Raw genomic sequence first — 18,805 nt, 5'->3', positions numbered from 1 at the left:
ATTCCACTTGTCCTCTACCCTTTCTGTGAATTCATTTTTTTCCTCAAATTTCCCCTGAACCTACCTCCCTCCAGTTTCAGTGCATGTCCTCGTGTTCGAATACTTCTCTTCATTTGAAGAATGCTTCCCTCCTGGACTTTGTTAAAAGCCTTGATATATTTGAAAGTTTCTGTTATGTCCCCCCTTTCTCTTCTCTGCTCCAAACTATACATATTGTGATTTTTTTAGGCTTTCTGTGTATGCTTTGTGAAGTTGGCCATGCACCATTTTACTTGCCCTTATTTGTACAGTCTCTAATGTATTAATATCTTTCTGAAGATATAGCCTCCAGAATTGAACACAGTATTCTAGATGAGGCCGTACCAATGACCTATACAGTAACATTATTACTTCTTTCTGCTGATGCAACCAAGCATCTGACTAGCCTTCCTCATTGCTTTGTTACATTGAGACCTGCCTTTAAGTCACCTGAAACAGTGATTCCTAGATCCCTTTCCTCCTCAGTACTTTCCAGTATAGTGCCATTAATACTGTATTTGGATGCCTTTGGATTTTTGAGACCCAAGTGCATGATTTTGCATTTTTTGGCATTAAACTGTAACTGCCACGCTCTTGACCATTCCTTTAGTCTACCTAGATCCTCAATCATTTGTTTTACCTCTCCTGGTTTGTCTACCCTGTTGCATACCTTTGTGTCTTCTGCAAAAAAGTATACTTCCCTTTAATGCCATTCGCAATGTCACCAACAAGGATATTAAAAAGCACTGGTCCTAGATCCCTGGGGTACTCCACTGGTAACATTTCCCTCCTGTGAATTCACTCCTTTTACTACAACTCTGTTTTTTATCCTGCAACAAAGAACTTATCCATTCAACCATTTTAGTATCCAATCCCAAGCTTTTTCATTTATTTAGCAGTCTGTGATGTGGGACAGCGTCAAAAGCCTTACTTAAGTCTAGATAAGCTTTATCTTTGAGCCAACCTTTTTCTATTACTTTAGTCACACAGTTAAAAAAGTCAGTAAGGTTTGACGTGATCTCCCCTCAGTGAATCCATGCTGTTTGGGATACTGTGAATTGATGGATTTGAGATAATCTACAGCTCTTTCTTTTAAGAATGTTTCCATCAATTTCCCTACTATTGTTGTAAAACTCACTGGTCGGTAGTTGCTTGCCTCTTCCTTTTTCCACTTTAATGCAGTGGGACTTTGTTTGCTCTTTTCCAGTCCTCTGGAATTACTCCTGTAGCTGGTGACTGGTTAAATAATTCTGTTAATGGTGCTACCAGCACCCCTTTTACGCTCTTTTAGTATATTGTATGTATCCCATCTGACCCATTAATTTATCCACTTTCAGCTTTGAGAGTTCTGTTAGGACCTTCTCCTCTGTAAATGTACCTGTTAAATTTTTCTGAATACCCCTGCTACTTAACTGTGGCCCCTTCCCCTCTCTTTCAGTAGTGTATACTGAGCAAAAATAATTAATATGATCTGCTTTTACATTGTCTCCGTCAGCAAGACTCCCAGTCTGTCTTTAATCTTATTATTCTGCCTTTTGTTTTTCCCTTCTCTGACCTCCCCTACCCATCCATCTTACCAACTCTGTCTCTTTTATTTTCCCTGTATCTGGAGATGAAGTAAGGGCCTTCATTTATGACGTGCAAGAAAAGATATTTCCCAAATATACTAATTAATATACAAATTTTACCTAAAGGGTTGTCAACCATTTAAGAGTGATTCTCCATGATGCACGGGACAGCTACACAAATTCAACTGACATACTTCTCCAAATTACGAAGATTTTAGTGGGTCTTAAGTTATAGGCTAAGGCATTGCTACTAAGCAATTAAGTTTTCATATAACAATTTCTTACCAGACCAGTTTAAAAGGGGGAAAAAAAACGGAAGCGTGTAATGCAACATAACCAAATTAAAGATCTGCTATTTGTGACTATTACACAACTCATTGTAAGCCTATTAATTTTGTTAAAGCTGTACTCGAGCTGGCTTTTTTAATACACACTTTATTTTCAGTTTGAATGAGTAACAGAATGTAATTCAAGCTGTATTTTCTAACTTTTTAAATATTTTAATTTTTTCATAATATGTAATTTGCAAATAGCCTAATTTTGTTTGGCTTTCCCTTGTGCAAGCACCAAAATGATTCCGGGTGAGCTGGATATAATAGAATTGCTTCTATTAAATCCATTATGCAGTAACCCAGGTACACTAGCAGTAGGAGAAACATAATGGTGGACTTTCTGCCTCCTGTATTAAAATGGCAGCACATTAGAAATATACTAGCTGTTGTAGAAGCTACTGTCCATACTTTAAAATGTGCTCTCCATTGCTTGAAAAACAACCTATGAATATACCATAAAGAATGTTAAAGTGCAGATAAAGGGGGATATCCAATTACCCGTGGTACTTTGTCGCGGGTAATGATATCGCCCAGGGCTATCCTATTATCCCCGATAAGCCGGCATGGCTGTGGCTTATCGGGAATGCCGTCACCTGCTGCAGTACTAGCTCCGGCCAGCACACACCTCCGGCTCCCCGTCACATGACCCCTGCCAGGGTCGGGGGGAGAGGTTGGGATGTGCGTCACTGCACTGTGCCGGCACCCCCTTCACAAGACCCCCGCCGGGGGCAAGAGAAGAAGGGGGTGATGTTGGTCACGTGTGGCGCTGAGTGCCGGCTCCTGGGCACCCTCCCTGAAGTCCCAGGCTGCTGCAGCGGCCGTAGGACACTGAATGTAGAGTTTACCGTGGCTTATCGGGATTTTGTTTCACCTGCCTTAGGCAGGGCGAAACAAAATCCCCGTTAAGTGCCGGCTTTTAGGCTCTATGCCGGCGAAGACACACCGGTTTCAATGAACCTGTGTGTTTTCGCATGAAAAACTTTTTTTTTATTTTTTTTTTTAACAGAAGATCTATTTGGATACCCTGTAAGAAAAATATTGATGAAAAATCGTGAAAAACTCCTGTTTTTTGGTCCCGATGTTTCATCGTGTGTGATTAAATACTGCCCAAAGATTTATATCTGAAGAGACTGTGACAAATACTGTATGTCTGTATTCAAAAGCTGGGGAATGTGTACCATCCATAATAAATAATGTGTTCAAACCTTAATGGAGAATAAGAGCTGATGTTCTCCATTGATTATGGTGTTTAAACTTGTCTCTGTGTTTTGCAGGTTGTGGAGGTTATGCTGATAACAATGTAGGTGCAATCTCGACCACAGGACATGGAGAAAGCATTATGAGAGTGACGCTTGGAAGACTTATCCTACATTACATGGAGAAAGGTAATCATCCTTGATATTTTTGTTACATCGTAACCACAGTGATAACTAAGAAAGGGGAACTTGTATAGTTTGTAATTTATTGCAGCAATATATTACATTAATTCTAGCAGATTGGTATACCACATTAAAGCTTCTACTGTCCTTACCTGGTTGGTGACCCATGTTTTTAGATCAGTAGATCATAATCCATATAGTCAGACACTTATGTATGCCATCAGTGCCCACATAGCCATGCTCATCTCTGCAGAAAACAATAATTAACAAAGTGGCTTTGAGCGAGACCATCTTCAGTTATTTAGTTCTGTTCATCAAGAACTTTATATACAAGAAAACACTCCATTTTGCTTGTGCACTATTATATAAAAAACTGTTAAAGTGCTGCTTGTGTCACGAAGCAATGGATGCAGGTAAATGTAAAAAATATATACTATAAATAACAAAGCAAACTTAAATAAATGTTGCAGTTTTACAAAAAAATGTCCACATAAATTTTAAAACCAGCTTAGTTTAATTGGTATCCAATTGGTGTGCTGGCTACCCATGTTTTACTGGGGTAACGGTCGTCAGGTCGGCACAACTTAGGTCAACCACTGAAGGTCGACAATGCCATTAGGTCGACATGGACGTTAGGTCCACAATGCTATTATGTCGACATGGACGTTAGGTCGACATGTACTAGGTCGAGAGGTCAAAAGGTCGACGTGAGGATCTTCACATTTTTTTTTCTTCATTTTTGGGATTTTTTCATACTTAACGATCCACTTGGACTACGATTGCACCTTGCCCGCGCGAGCCATGTGAGGGAACATGGTGCACTAATATGGGTTCCCCGTCACTTTATGGAGAAAACGACACCCAAAACCTCATGTCGACATTTTGACCTGTCGACCTAGTACATGTCGACCTAATGCATGTCGACCTAATGGCAATGTCGACCTTCAGTGGTCGGCCTAATGAGTGTCGACTTAAGTTGGGTCGACCCAACGACCCATACCCGTTTTACTGCACCTTTGTTGGCTCAGTCAGACATGGACAATGCTATTGTAATGTTATAACCGGCACCATCATTGATATTTTCTCTAACGTCCTAGTGGATGCTGGGACTCCGTCAGGACCATGGGGAATAGCGGGCTCCGCAGGAGACAGGGCACATCTAAATAAAGCTTTTAGGATCACATGGTGCGTACTGGCTCCTCCCCCTATGACCCTCCTCCAAGCCTCAGTTAGGTTTTTGTGCCCGTCCGAGAAGGGTGCAATCTAGGTGGCTCTCCTAAAGAGCTGCTTAGAAAAAGTTTTTTTTAGGTTTAAATCTCAGTGAATCCTGCTGGCAACAGGATCACTGCATCGAGGGACTTAGGGGAGAGATTTCCAACTCACCTGCGTGCAGGATGGATTGGAGTCTTAGGCTACTGGACACTTAGCTCCAGAGGGAGTCGGAACACAGGTCCTCCTGGGGTTCGTCCCGGAGCCGCGCCGCCGATCCCCCTTACAGACGCTGAAGACGGAGGTCCGGAAAGCAGGCGGCAGAAGACTCCTCAGTCTTCATGAAGGTAGCGCACAGCACTGCAGCTGTGCGCCATTGTTGCTACACGTCTCACTGATTCAGTCACGGAGGGTGCAGGGCGCTGCTGGGGGCGCCCTGGGCAGCAATATTAAATACCTTTAGTGGCAAAATAAATACATCACATATAGCCATTAAGGCTATATGTATGTATTTAACCCAGGCCAGTTTTCTTAAAACCCGGGAGAAAAGCCCGCCGAAAAAGGGGCGGAGCTTATTCTCCTCAGCACTCAGCGACATTTTCCTGCTCAGCTCCGCTGGTGAGGAAGGCTCCCAGGACTCTCCCCTGCACTGCACTACAGAAACAGGGTAACAAAGAGAAGGGGGGCATAATTTGGCGATATTGATATATTAAAAGCGCTTATATCAAAAACAACACCTTCTAGGGTTGTTTATATACATTTATAGCGCTTTTGGTGTGTGCTGGCAAACTCTCCCTCTGTCTCCCCAAAGGGCTAAGAGGGTCCTGTCTTCGATTAGAGCATTCCCTGTGTGGCTGCTGTGTGTCGGTACGTGTGTGTCGACATGTATGAGGACGATGTTGGTGTGGAGGCAGAGCAATTGCCGGTAATGGTGATGTCACCCCCTAGGGAGTCGACACCGGAATGGATGGCTTTAGTTATGGAATTACGTGATAATGTTAGCACATTACAAAAGTCAGTTGACGAAATGAGACGGCCGGAAAACCAGTTAGTACCGGCTCAGGCGTCTCAGACACCGTCAGGGGCTGTAAAACGTCCCTTACCTCAGTCAGTCGACACGGGTACCGACACAGATGAATCTAGTGTCGACGGTGAAGAAACAAACGTATTTTCCAATAGGGCCACACGTTATATGATCACGGCAATGAAGGAGGCTTTGCAGATCTCTGATACTGCTGGTACCTCAAAAAGGGGTATTATGTGGGGGGTGAAAAAACTACCTGTAGCTTTTCCAGAATCAGAGGAATTGAATGACGTGTGTGACGAAGCGTGGGTTAACCCAGATAGAAAACTGCTAATTTCCAAGAAGTTATTGGCATTATACCCTTTCCCACCAGAGGTTAGGGCGCGCTGGGAAACACCCCCTAGGGTGGATAAGGCGCTCACACGTTTATCAAAGCAAGTGGCGTTGCCGTCTCCTGATACGGCCGCCCTCAAGGATCCAGCAGATAGGAGGCTGGAAACTACACTGAAGAGTATATACACATATACTGGTGTTATACTGCGACCGGCAGTAGCCTCAGCCTGGATGTGCAGTGCTGGGGTAGTGTGGTTGGATTCTCTGACTGAAAATATTGATACCCTGGATAGGGACAGTATTTTATGGACTCTAGAGCAATTAAAGGATGCTTTTCTTTATATGCGAGATGCTCAGAGGGATATTTGTACTCTAGCATCAAGAGTAAGCGCGATGTCCATATCTGCCAGAAGAAGTTTATGGACGCGACAGTGGTCAGGTGATGCGGATTCCAAAAGGCATATGGAAGTATTGCCATATAAAGGAGAGGAATTATTTGGGGTCGGTCTTTCGGACCTGGTGGCCACGGCAACTGCCGGCAAATCCACTTTTTTACCTCAGACCCCCTCCCAACAGAAAAAGACACCGTCTTTTCAGCCGCAGTCCTTTCGCTCCTATAAAAACAAGCGACCAAAAGGACAGTCTTATCTGCCGCGAGGCAGAGGAAAGGGTAAGAGAGGGCAGCAAGCAGCCCCTGCCCAGGACCAGAAGCCCGCCCCGGGTTCTACAAAGCCATCAGCATGACGCTGGGGCTTTACAAGCGGACTCAGGAGCGGTGGGGGGTCGACTCAAGATTTTCAGCAATCAGTGGGCTCGCTCACAAGTGGACCCGTGGATCCTGCAGATAATATCTCAGGGTTACATGTTGGAGTTCGAAAGGTCTCCCCCTCGCCGGTTCCTAAAGTCTGCTTTACCAACGTCTCCCTCAGAAAGGACGTCGGTTTTGGAAGCCATTCACAAGCTGTATTCTCAGCAGGTGATAGTCAAGGTACCCCTCCTACAACAGGGAAAGGGGTATTATTCCACACTATTTGTGGTACCGAAGCCGGACGGTTCGGTAAGACCTATTCTAAACCTGAAATCCTTGAACCTGTACATACAGAAATTCAAGTTCAAGATGGAGTCACTCAGAGCAGTGATAGCGAATCTGGAAGAAGGGGACTTCATGGTGTCCCTGGACATAAAAGATGCTTATCTGCATGTCCCAATTTACCCCTCACACCAAGGGTATCTCAGGTTCGTGATACAAGACTGTCATTATCAGTTTCAAACGCTGCCGTTTGGTTTGTCCACGGCCCCTCGGGTCTTTACCAAGGTAATGACCGAAATGATGGTTCTTCTACGAAGAAAAGGCGTATTAATTATCCCTTACTTGGACGATCTCCTGATAAGGGCAAAGTCCAGAGAACAGCTGGAAGTCGGTGTAGCACTAACCCAGGTAGTGCTTCAGCAACACGGGTGGATTCTGAATCTTCCAAAATCTCAATTGACCCCGACAACTCTTCTGCTGTTCCTGGGAATGATTCTGGACACGGTTCAGAAAAAGGTGTTTCTCCCGGAGGAGAAAGCAAGGGAGTTATCCGAACTTGTCAGGAACCTCCTAAAACCAGGAACTGTGTCAGTACATCAATGCACAAGAGTCCTGGGAAAGATGGTGGCTTCTTACGAAGCGATTCCATTCGGCAGATTCCATGCACGGACATTTCAGTGGGATCTGCTGGACAAATGGTCCGGATCGCATCTGCACATGCATCAGCGGATAACACTGTCACCAAGAACAAGGTTGTCTCTCCTGTGGTGGTTGCAGAGTGCCCATCTGTTAGAGGGCCGCAGATTCGGCATACAGGACTGGGTCCTGGTGACTACGGATGCCAGCCTACGAGGCTGGGGAGCAGTCACACAGGGAAGAAACTTCCAGGGCGTGTGGTCAAACCTGGAGACGTCCCTTCACATAAATATACTGGAGCTAAGAGCGATCTACAATGCTCTAAGCCTGGCAAAATCGCTGCTTCAGGGTCAGCCGGTGTTGATCCAGTCGGACAACATCACGGCAGTCGCCCACGTAAACCGACAAGGCGGCACGAGAAGCAGAAGAGCAATGACAGAAGCTGCAAGGATTCTGCGCTGGGCGGAGAATCATGTCATAGCACTGTCAGCAGTGTTCATCCCGGGAGTGGACAACTGGGAAGCAGACTTCCTCAGCAGACACGACCTTCACCCGGGAGAGTGGGGACTTCATCCAGAAGTCTTCCACATGATTGTGAACCGTTGGGAAAGACCAAAGGTGGACATGATGGCGTCTCGCCTCAACAAAAAATTGGACAGATATTGCGCCAGGTCAAGAGACCCTCAGGCAATAGCTGTGGACGCTCTGGTAACACCGTGGGTGTACCAGTCAGTGTATGTGTTCCCTCCTCTGCCTCTCATACCAAAGGTACTGAGAATTATACGGAAAAGAGGAGTAAGAACAATACTGGTGGCTCCGGACTGGCCAAGAAGAACTTGGTATCCGGAACTTCAAGAGATGCTCACGGAGGATCCATGGCCTCTACCTCTAAGAAGGGATCTGCTTCAGCAGGGACCTTGTATGTTCCAAGACTTACCGCGTCTGCGTTTGACGGCATGGCGGTTGAACGCCGGATTCTAAAAGAAAAGGGCATTCCAGAGGAAGTTATTCCTACCTTGATTAAGGCTAGAAAGGAAGTGACTGTACAACATTATCACCGCATTTGGCGAAAATATGTTGCGTGGTGTGAGGCCAAGAAGGCTCCAACGGAAGAATTTCAATTGGGTCGATTCTTACATTTCCTGCAAGCAGGATTGTCTATGGGCCTAAAATTGGGGTCCATTAAAGTTCAAATTTTGGCCTTATCAATCTTCTTCCAGAAGGAATTGGCATCAGTGCCTGAAGTACAAACTTTTGTCAAAGGTGTACTACATATACAACCCCCAATAGTGCCTCCAGTGGCACCGTGGGATTTGAACGTAGTTTTGAATTTCTCAAATCTCATTGGTTTGAGCCTCTAAAATCGGTAGATTTAAAATACCTTACATGGAAGGTAACCATGCTATTGGCCCTGGCTTCAGCCAGGAGAGTTTCAGAGTTGGCGGCTTTATCATACAAAAGCCCATATCTGATTTTCCATTCGGACAGGGCAGAACTGCGGACACGTCCTCATTTTCTCCCTAAGGTGGTTTCGGCTTTTCACTTGAACCAGCCTATTGTGGTGCCTGCGGCTACTAGCGACTTGGAGGACTCCAAGTTACTGGACGTTGTCAGAGCATTAAAAATATATATTTCAAGGACAGCTGGAGTCAGAAAATCTGACTCGTTGTTTATATTGTATGCACCCAACAAGATGGGTGCTCCTGCGTCTAAACAGACGATTGCACGTTGGATCTGTAGCACAATCCAACTTGCACATTCTGTGGCAGGCCTGCCACAGCCTAAATCTGTAAAGGCCCACTCCACAAGGAAAGTGGGCTCATCTTGGGCGGCTGCCCGAGGGGTCTCGGCATTACAACTTTGCCGAGCAGCTACGTGGTCAGGGGAGAACACGTTTGTAAAATTTTACAAATTTGATACTCTGGCTAAGGAGGACCTGGAGTTCTCTCATTCGGTGCTGCAGAGTCATCCGCACTCTCCCGCCCGTTTGGGAGCTTTGGTATAATCCCCATGGTCCTGACGGAGTCCCAGCATCCACTAGGACGTTAGAGAAAATAAGAATTTACTTACCGATAATTCTATTTCTCATAGTCCGTAGTGGATGCTGGGCGCCCATCCCAAGTGCGGATTGTCTGCAATACTTGTACATAGTTATTGTTACAAAGATCGGGTTATTACTATTGTTGTGAGCCATCTTTTCAGAGGCTACTTCGTTTTTTGTTATCATACTGTTTACTGGGTTCAGATCACAAGTTGTACGGTGTGATTGGTGTGGCTGGTATGAGTCTTACCCGGGATTCAAGATCCTTCCTTATTGTGTACGCTCGTCCGGGCACAGTACCTAACTGAGGCTTGGAGGAGGGTCATAGGGGGAGGAGCCAGTACGCACCATGTGATCCTAAAAGCTTTATTTAGATGTGCCCTGTCTCCTGCGGAGCCCGCTATTCCCCATTGTCCTGACGGAGTCCCAGCATCCACTACGGACTATGAGAAATAGAATTATCGGTAAGTAAATTCTTATTTTTGGAAACGTGTTCAATTCATGCCAAGTTTTGTTTAATTAATTTATATATACAGTATCCATACATACATACACAAAGGAATTAGCACCATTCCACTAATTAAACGAATAAGAATGAATGTGATTAATTCAACGTTTCTCTTACGTCCTAGAGGATGCTGGGGTCCACATTAGTACCATGGGGTATAGACGGGTCCACCAGGAGCCATTGGCACTTTAAGAGTTTGAGAGTGTGGGCCGGCTCCTCCCTCTATGCCCCTCCTACCAGACTCAGTTTAGAAAATGTGCCCGGAGGAGCCGGTCACAGCTAGGGGAGCTCTACAGAGCTTTTGTAGAAAAATTATTTTTAGAGTTTATTATTTTACAGGGAGGCTGCTGCAGCGAGGGACTAAGAGGGGGAGCAGTGTCCGCCCTGCGGGGTCTGAGCCACTGTCTCCGCTGACTGGAAACTGAGCTCCAGAGGGGTCAGATCGTTCTCTGCCACAGGGGACCGCTCGCCCCAGCAGCATGCCGCCAACCCCTTACAGAGCTGAAGATGTGGTGAGTGAGACACCGACCCCTCTAGCAAGCGGGGGGCAGGTGTGAAGATGGCAGTGGGGAGGGAGCGCAGTATTAACTGCGCTCCTGAGAAGGCTCAGCAGCACATGGTGCGGCGCTGTGAGGGGCGCCCTGGGCCAGCGCTTACCCCCTACACTGGTCCAAAAGCCTGTCGGGGTCCACGGATCTCAGCCAGCACATTTTCCTCAGGCCAGTATAATCTATGAAGAGCGGGAAGACAGCACCATTAAGGGGGCGGTGCTTTTCAGAGCAGACCCAGCAGCGTTTCAGCGCTATTTTCCTGCCTGCACAGCGCTGAGAGGAAGAACAGATCCCTCCACAGCAACTGCAACTATCTGTACACGGTACCAGGGGGTTGTAGAAGGGAGGGGAGGGTGTAATAAGACTGTGTGTCCCATTAAGGTGCACAGTCAGCGCTGACAAGGGGTCTCCCTTTGCTAAAAGCGCTGTGTGTGGGTTGTCTCCAATCTCTGTGGCTCTCTTGCCATTCTTGGGGGAAAACTCTGTCTGCCCTCGTGTGTGTGTGTGTGTGTGTGTGTGTGTGTGTGTGTGTGTGTGTGTGTGTGTGTGTGTGTGTGTGTGTGGAGTGTTTGGTGGTCTCCTTTAGCTATGTCCAGGGACACTGTGCCATATGCTGCAGAGGATTTATCCTCCCAGGATGATCCCATTCCATGTAATCAGGATAGCACTGGTTTAGCACAGATACCAGCAAGGGAACCGGAGTGGTTTTCCTCTATCAAATCTTGGATTTCTCAGATTTCTGACAGGGTTGCAAGTAATGAATCTGCAACCCAGGTATTACAGAGCTCTATGGCAGTATGGCCGGTTTCTGGTACCTCAGGACGCACCGCTATCTACCCCCACAAACGTGCGCTTGTGCAGGTCACACAAGACGACACGGATACCGTTTCTGACACCACAGACGGTGATGGGGATGTGTTGCGGGGGTCCGCATCTCTTGCAAAGGGGATGCAATTGTTGATAGAGGCTATCAGGGATGTGTTGAATGTTAATGATACCACACCTGAGCAGGTTGAGGAGGCTTTTTTCACTGAAAATAAAAAAGCCTCGCTAACCTTCCCTGCGTCAAAGGAATTGAATGCTATATTTGAAAAAGCATGGGTAAACCCTGAGAAAAAAATCCAGGTTCCTAAAAAGGATCCAGGTGGCGTTTCCTTACCCTGAGGAGGATAGTAAAAAATGGAAAAACCCGACGATTGTTGACACATCTGTGTCCAGACTCGAAGTTGGTTTTGCCTGTTCAGGATCTACCGCCTTACAGGAGCCGGCTGATAGAAAAATTGATAACACGCTTAAATCAATGTACACTGCTTCAGGGGCCATATTGCGTCCCACTATTGCTACTGCATGGATTGCAAAGGCTATAGTAAAGTGGTTGGCTACCTTACTTGAGGATTTGGATATGATAAATAGGGATGACGTTGCTTTATATTTACTCAAAACACATGATTCAGCAGGTTTTATGGTAGAATCCATGAAAGACCTGGGTTCCATGGCTGCGGGAATATCTTCCATGTCTGTTTCAGAACGTCGGGGACTGTGGCTGCGCCAGTGGTTGGCCGACGCGGAATCCAGGAAAAGTGTGGAGTCCCTACCCTATACAGGTCAGCCTCTCTTTGGGGAAACTCTAGATGCGTGGATATCCGCTGCTACAGCGGGTAAGTCTCCATTTCTTCCCTCAGCAGCACCTGCTCCGAAGAAACCCTTCTCTTCATCTGCAACGCAGTCCTTTCGCCTAACAGGCCTAGAAAGGCCAGAACGTCCAATACCTTCTTCAGGGGAGGTTGAGTTAAGTCCAAGAAACCTGCAGCTGCAGGTTCCCAGGAGCAAAAGCCTACTTCAGGTACGCCAAAGTCCTCTGCATGATGGTGGACCACGCGGCCTGGAGATGGGGCCAGTGGGAGCCAGACTCACACTTCAGTCACGTCTGGGTATCGTCTGGCCTGGATCCCTGGGTGATAGATATTGTATCCCAGGGATACAGGCTGGAATTTAAAAGTCTCCCTCCTCATCGGTTTTATAAATCAGGCTTACCAACTCTGTTGGCAGACAGCTCTGTACTACAGGATGCTGTCCAAAAACTGGTGGAGGCACAGGTCATTGTGCCAGTACCACCTCACATGTAGAACAAAGGTTACTATTCGAACCTTTTCGTGGTACCGAAACCGGATGGTTCGGTCAAGCCCATTCTGAACCTGGAATCTTTGAACCCCTTTCTAAAGGAGTTCAAGTTCAAGATGGAGTCTCCCAGGATGGTGATATCTGGTCTGGAAGAGGGAGAATTCCTGATATCAAGGATGCGTACCTCCACATTCCGATCTGGCTGCCGCATCAGGCTTATCTCAGTTTCGCATTGCTGGACTGTCATTTCCAGTTCCAGGCCCTGCCATTCGGCATCGCCACAGCACCAAGGGTGTTTTACCAAGGTGATGGCAGAAATGATGGTTCTCCTCCGCAAACAGGGTGTGAACATCATTCCATATCTGGACGATCTGCTGATAAAAGCATCGTCCAAGGAGAAGCTGCTGCAATCCATTGTTCTCACAACACGCCTCCTCAAGAATCATGGTTGAATTCTGAACCTTCCAAAGTCACATTTGGAACCAACCCAGTGGTTGTCCTTTCTGGGAATGATACTGGACACGGAAGTGCAAAGGGTGTTTCTTCCGCAGGAAAAGGCATTGGTGATACAAGCTATGGTCCGGGATGTCCTGAAGCCAGCCCGGGTGTCGGTTCATCAATGCATTCGCCTATTGGGATAGATGTTGGCCTCTTACGAGGCTGTCCAGTACGGGAGGTTCCACGCTTGGACCTTCCAACTGGATCTCCTGGACAAGTGGTCGGGATCTCATCTCCACATGCACCAGAGAATTCGTCTGTCGCTAAAGGCCAGGATTTCACTCCTCTGGTGGCTCCAATTGCATCACCTTCGGGAGGGCCGCAGGTTCGGGATTCAGGATTGGGTCCTTTTAACCACGGAAGCGAGCCTTCGGGGCTGGGGAGCAGTCACTCAAGGAGTAACATTCCAAGGAAGGTGGTCAAGCCTGGAAGCCGGCCTGCCCATCAACATCCTGGAACTGAGAGCCATCTACAACGGTCTTCTTCAGGCGGCCCCTCTTCTAAGAAACCGGGCCATTCAAGTGCAGTCGGACAACGTAACAACAGTGGCCTACATAAACCGACAAGGCGGAACGAAGAGCAGAGCGGCAGTGTCAGAGGTCAGAAGAATTCTCCTCTGGACAGAAAAGCACGCGTTGGCGCTGTCAGCCATCTTCATTACGGGAGTAGACAACTGGGAAGCAGACTTCCTCAGCAGACACGATCTCCATCCATGGGAGTGGGGTCTCCATCCGGAGGTGTTAAAGGAAATAACAGACCTTTGGGGATTACCTCAAATAGACATGATGGCCTGTCGTCTCAACAAGAAGCTTCGGCGTTATTATTCCAGGTCGAGGGACCCACAGGCAGTGGCAGTGGACGCCCTGGTGTCTCCGTGGGTGTTCCAGTCAGTGTACGTGTTTCCACCACACCCACTCATCCCAAGAATCCTGAAGCTCATAAGGAGAACAAGGGTTCAAGCGATCCTCATTGCCCCAGACTGGCCAAGAAGGGCTTGGTACACGGACCTTCTGAATCTACTGCAAAAAGAACCGAGACCTCTTCCTCTTCGGGAGGACCTGCTGCAGCAGGGGCCGTTCGCCTATAAAGACTTACCGCGGCTACGTTTGACGGCATGGAAGTTGAGCGCCTGATACTTGCTCGGAAGGGCATTCTGAAGTAGGTCATTCCTACCCTGATACAGGCTAGGAAAGGGGTAACGTCTAAACATTACCATCGTATTTGGAAGAAATATGTCTCTTGGTGTGAGTCCAAGAAGTTTCAGAGTTTCTCCTTTTCCTGCAAGCAGGAGTGGATTTGGGCCTGAGGTTAGGATCTGTGAAGGTCCAGATTTCGGCCCTATCCATTTTCTTTCATAAACAATTGGCCCTCCCCGAGGTTCAGACTTTTTTGAAGGGAGTTCTGCACATCCAACCTCCCTTTGTACCGCCTACGGCGCCTTGGGACCATAACATGGTGTTGCAGTTCCTCCAGTCGGATTAATTTGAGCCTCTACAGGAGATTGAGGTCAAATTTCTTACATGGAAGGCGGTCACGTTGTTGGCCTTAGCTTCTGCTAGACGCGTGTCCGAATTGGGTGCTTTTTCCTGTAAAAGCCCTTACTTGATCTACCACGAAGATAGAGCTGAGCTCCGGGCACGTCAGCAGTTTCTTCCGAAGGTTGTGTCGGCATTTCATATCAACCAACCTATTGTGGTGCCAGTGGCTACTGTCTCCTCAATTACATCAAAGTCCTTGGATGTTGTAAGGGCTCTGAAGATATATGTGAAGAGAACTTCTCGTCACAGAAAGTGTCCTATATGATCCCAAGAAAATGGTTTTCTAAGCAGACTATTTCTCGCTGGATTAGGTTCACTATCCAGCATGCTTACTCTACGGCAGGACTGCCATGTCCAAAATCTGTTAAGGCCCACTCTACTCGTAAGGTGGGGGTCTTCCTGGGCGGCTGCTCGCGGTGTCTCGGCAGTGCAACTTTGTCGAGCTGCAACTTGGTCTGGGTCGAACACGTTTGCAAAGTTTTACAAGTTCGATACTTTGGCCTCTGATGATCTGAAGTTCAGTCAATCAGTTCTGCAGGAGCCTCCGCGCTCTCCCTCCCGTTCTGGGAGCTTTGGTACATCCTCGTGGTGCTAATGTGGACCCCAGCATCCTCTAGGACGTAAGAGAAAATAGGATTTTGGTACCTACCGGTAAATCCTTTTCTCGTAGTCCGTAGAGGATGCTGGGTGCCTGCCCAGCGCTTCGTTTTCCTGCAAAAGTTAGTTGGTTCAGTACAACTTCGTTGAGTACAGTATTGTTACTTGGTAAGTAATGTTTCAGCGGTTGCTGAGTGTTCAAGCTTTGTTGGCTTTACGTGCCTTGTATGTGTGAGCTGGTACGAATCCCACAACTATCTGTGTATAATCCTTCTCTCGAAGATGTCCGTCTCCTCGGGCACAGTTTCTAGAATGAGTCTGGTAGGAGGGGCATAGAGGGAGGAGCCAGCCCACACTCTCAAACTCTTAAAGTGCCAATGGCTCCTGGTGGACCCGTCTATACCCCATGGTAGTAATGTGGACCCCAGCATCCTCTATGGACTACGAGAAAAGGATTTACAGGTAGGTACCAAAATCCTATTTTCTCTAACGTCCTAGTGGATGCTGGGGACTCCGTAAGGACCATGGGGAATAGATGGGCTCTGCAGGAGACTGGGCACTCTAAGAAAGATTTAGTACTACTGGTGTGCACTGGCTCCTCCCTCTATGCCACTCCTCCAGACCTCAGTTAGAATCGGTGCCCGGACAGAGCTGGGTGCATTTTAGTGAGCTCTCCTGAGCTTGCGAATAAGAAAGTATTTTAGTTAGGTTTTTTATTTTCAGAGAGCTTCTGCTGGCAACAGACTCTCTGTTACGTGGGACTGAGGGGAGAGAAGCAAACCTACTAAATGCGGATAGGTTGCGCTTCTTAGGTTACTGGACACCATTAGCTCCAGAGGGATCGAACACAGGAACCTAACCTTGGTCGTCCGTTCCCGGAGCCGCGCCGCCGCCCCCCTCGCAGAGCCAGAAGACCGAAGCCGGCGGGTTAGAAGCAAGAAGACGCCGAAATCGGCGGCAGAAGACTCCTATCTTCACTGAGGTAGCGCACAGCACTGCAGCTGTGCGCTATTGCGCCCACACTAACCCACACACTCCGGTCACTGTAGGGTGCAGGGCGCAGGGGGGGCGCCCTGGGCAGCAATTGATTACCTACTGGCAAAAGCAGCATATATACAGCTGGGCACTGTAATATGCATGAGCCCCCGCCATTAAGTTTCCACAAAATCGCGGGACAGAAGCCTGCCACTGAGGGGGCGGGGCCTTCTTCCTCAGCACTCACCAGCGCCATTTTCTCTCCACAGCTCCGCTGAGAGGAAGCTCCCCAGGCTCTCCCCTGCAGACTCACGGTAGAAAGAGGGTAAAAAGAGAGGGGGGGCACATAAATTTAGCGCTTTAATCATATATACAGCAGCTACTGGGTAAACACTAAGTTATTGTGTGATTCCTGGGTCATATAGCGCTGGGGTGTGTGCTGGCATACTCTCTCTCTGTCTCTCCAAAAGGCCTTATGGGGGTCCTGTCCTCATATAGAGCATCCCCTGTGTGTGTGGTGTGTCGTACGCATGTGTCGACATGTTTGACGAGGAGGGCTATGTAGAGGCAGAGCAAGTGCAGATGAATGACGTGTCTCCGCCGACGGCGCCGACACCCGATTGGATGGATATGTGGAAGGTGTTAAATGATAATGTAAACTCCTTGCATAAAAGGTTGGATAAAGCTGATGCCTTGGGACAGTCGGGGTCTCAGCCCATGCCTGATCCTACAACGCAGAGGCCGTCAGGGTCTCAGAAGCGCCCACTATCCAAAATTGTTGACACAGATATCGACACGGATTCTAACTCCAGTGTCGATGACGATGAAGAAGTGACTTTTCCCCCTTCACATGAGTTAAATGAGTTATGTGAAAAAGCGTGGGATTCCCCCGATAGGAAAGTGCTGATTTCCAAAAGGTTACTTATGGCGTACCCCTTCCCGCCAATGGACAGGATGCACTTGGAATCCTCCCCTAGGGTAGATAAAGCTCTGACACGCTTATCTAAGAAGGTGGCCCTGCCGTCACAGGATACGGCCGCCCTAAAGGATCCTGCAGATAGGAAGCAGGAAAGTATCCTGAAGTCTGTTTATACACATTCAGGTACTCTACTGAGGCCGGCGATTGCGTCGGCCTGGATGTGTAGTGCTGTAGCAGCATGGACAGATAATCTGTCTGAGGAGCTGGATACCTTAGACAAGGATACCATTTTACTGACCCTGGGGCATATAAAAGACGCTGTCCTATATATGAGAGATGCCCAGAGGGACATTTGCCTACTGGGCTCTAGAATAAATGCAATGTCAATTTCTGCCAGGAGGGTCCTGTGGACTCGGCAATGGACAGGTGATGCCGACTCCAAAAAGCACATGGAGGTTTTGCCTTACAAGGGCGAGGAATTGTTTGGGGCGGTCTCTCGGACCTAGTTTCCACAGCTACGGCTGGGAAGTCAAATTTTTTGCCATATATTCCCTCACAGCCTAAGAAAGCACCGTATTACCAAATGCAGTCCTTTCGATCACAAAGAAGCAAGAAGGTCAGAGGTGCGTCCTTTCTTGCCAGAGGCAGGGGTAAAGGAAAGAAGCTGCACCATACAGCTAGTTCCCAGGAGCAGAAGTCCTCCCCGGCTTCCACTAAATCCACCGCATGACGCTGGGGCTCCACAGGTGGAGCCAGGAGCGGTGGGGGCGCGTCTCCGAAATTTCAGCCACCAGTGGGTTCGCTCACAGGTGGATCCTTGGGCTATACAGATTGTATCTCAGGGATACAAGCTGGAATTCAAAGTGATGCCCCCTCACTGTTACCTCAAATCGGCCCTGCCAGCTTCCCCCATAGAAAGGGAAGTAGTGTTAGCGGCAATTCACAAGTTATATCTCCAGCAGGTGGTGGTAAAGGTTCCCCTCCTTCAACAGGGAAGGGGATACTATTCCACAATGTTTGTGGTACCGAAACCGGACGGTTCGGTCAGACCCATATTGAATTTAAAGTCCCTGAACATTTACCTGAAAAGATTCAAGTTCAAAATGGAATCGCTCAGAGCGGTCATTGCAAGCCTGGAAGAGGGGGATTTTATGGTGTCTCTGGACATCAAGGATGCTTACTTGCATGTCCCCATTTATCCTCCTCATCAGGAGTACCTCAGATTTGTGGTACAGGACTGTCATTACCAATTCCAGACGTTGCCGTTTGGGCTCTCCACGGCACCGAGAATATTTACCAAGGTAATGGCGGAAATGATGGTGATCCTGAGAAAACAAGGAGTCACAGTTATCCCATACTTGGACGATCTCCTCATAAAGGCGAGGTCCAGGGAGCAGTTGCTGATCAGCGTAACACACTCTCAGGAAGTGTTGCAGCGGCATGGCTGGATTCTGAATATCCCAAAGTCGCAGCTGATTCCTACGACGCGTCTGCCCTTTCTCAGCATGATTCTGGACACAGACCAGAA

General features: G+C 47.7%; 1 protein-coding gene across 1 annotated transcript in view; it reads left to right on the top strand.

The window, feature by feature from the left end:
- Window positions 1-18,805, top strand: part of ASRGL1 (asparaginase and isoaspartyl peptidase 1) — a 345,756-nt gene that overhangs the window by 296,185 nt on the left and 30,766 nt on the right. The window contains exon 6 of the mRNA XM_063916789.1: window positions 3,193-3,303. Coding sequence (XP_063772859.1) covers window positions 3,193-3,303 — 111 coding nt within the window. The remainder of the gene's footprint in view (window positions 1-3,192; window positions 3,304-18,805) is intronic.

Source organism: Pseudophryne corroboree, chromosome 4 (genome assembly GCF_028390025.1).
Source record: "Pseudophryne corroboree isolate aPseCor3 chromosome 4, aPseCor3.hap2, whole genome shotgun sequence".
NCBI lineage: Eukaryota > Metazoa > Chordata > Amphibia > Anura > Myobatrachidae > Pseudophryne > Pseudophryne corroboree.
Note: the sequence above shows the minus strand (reverse complement) of the source record. Positions and strands in the feature narration are given on the sequence as shown.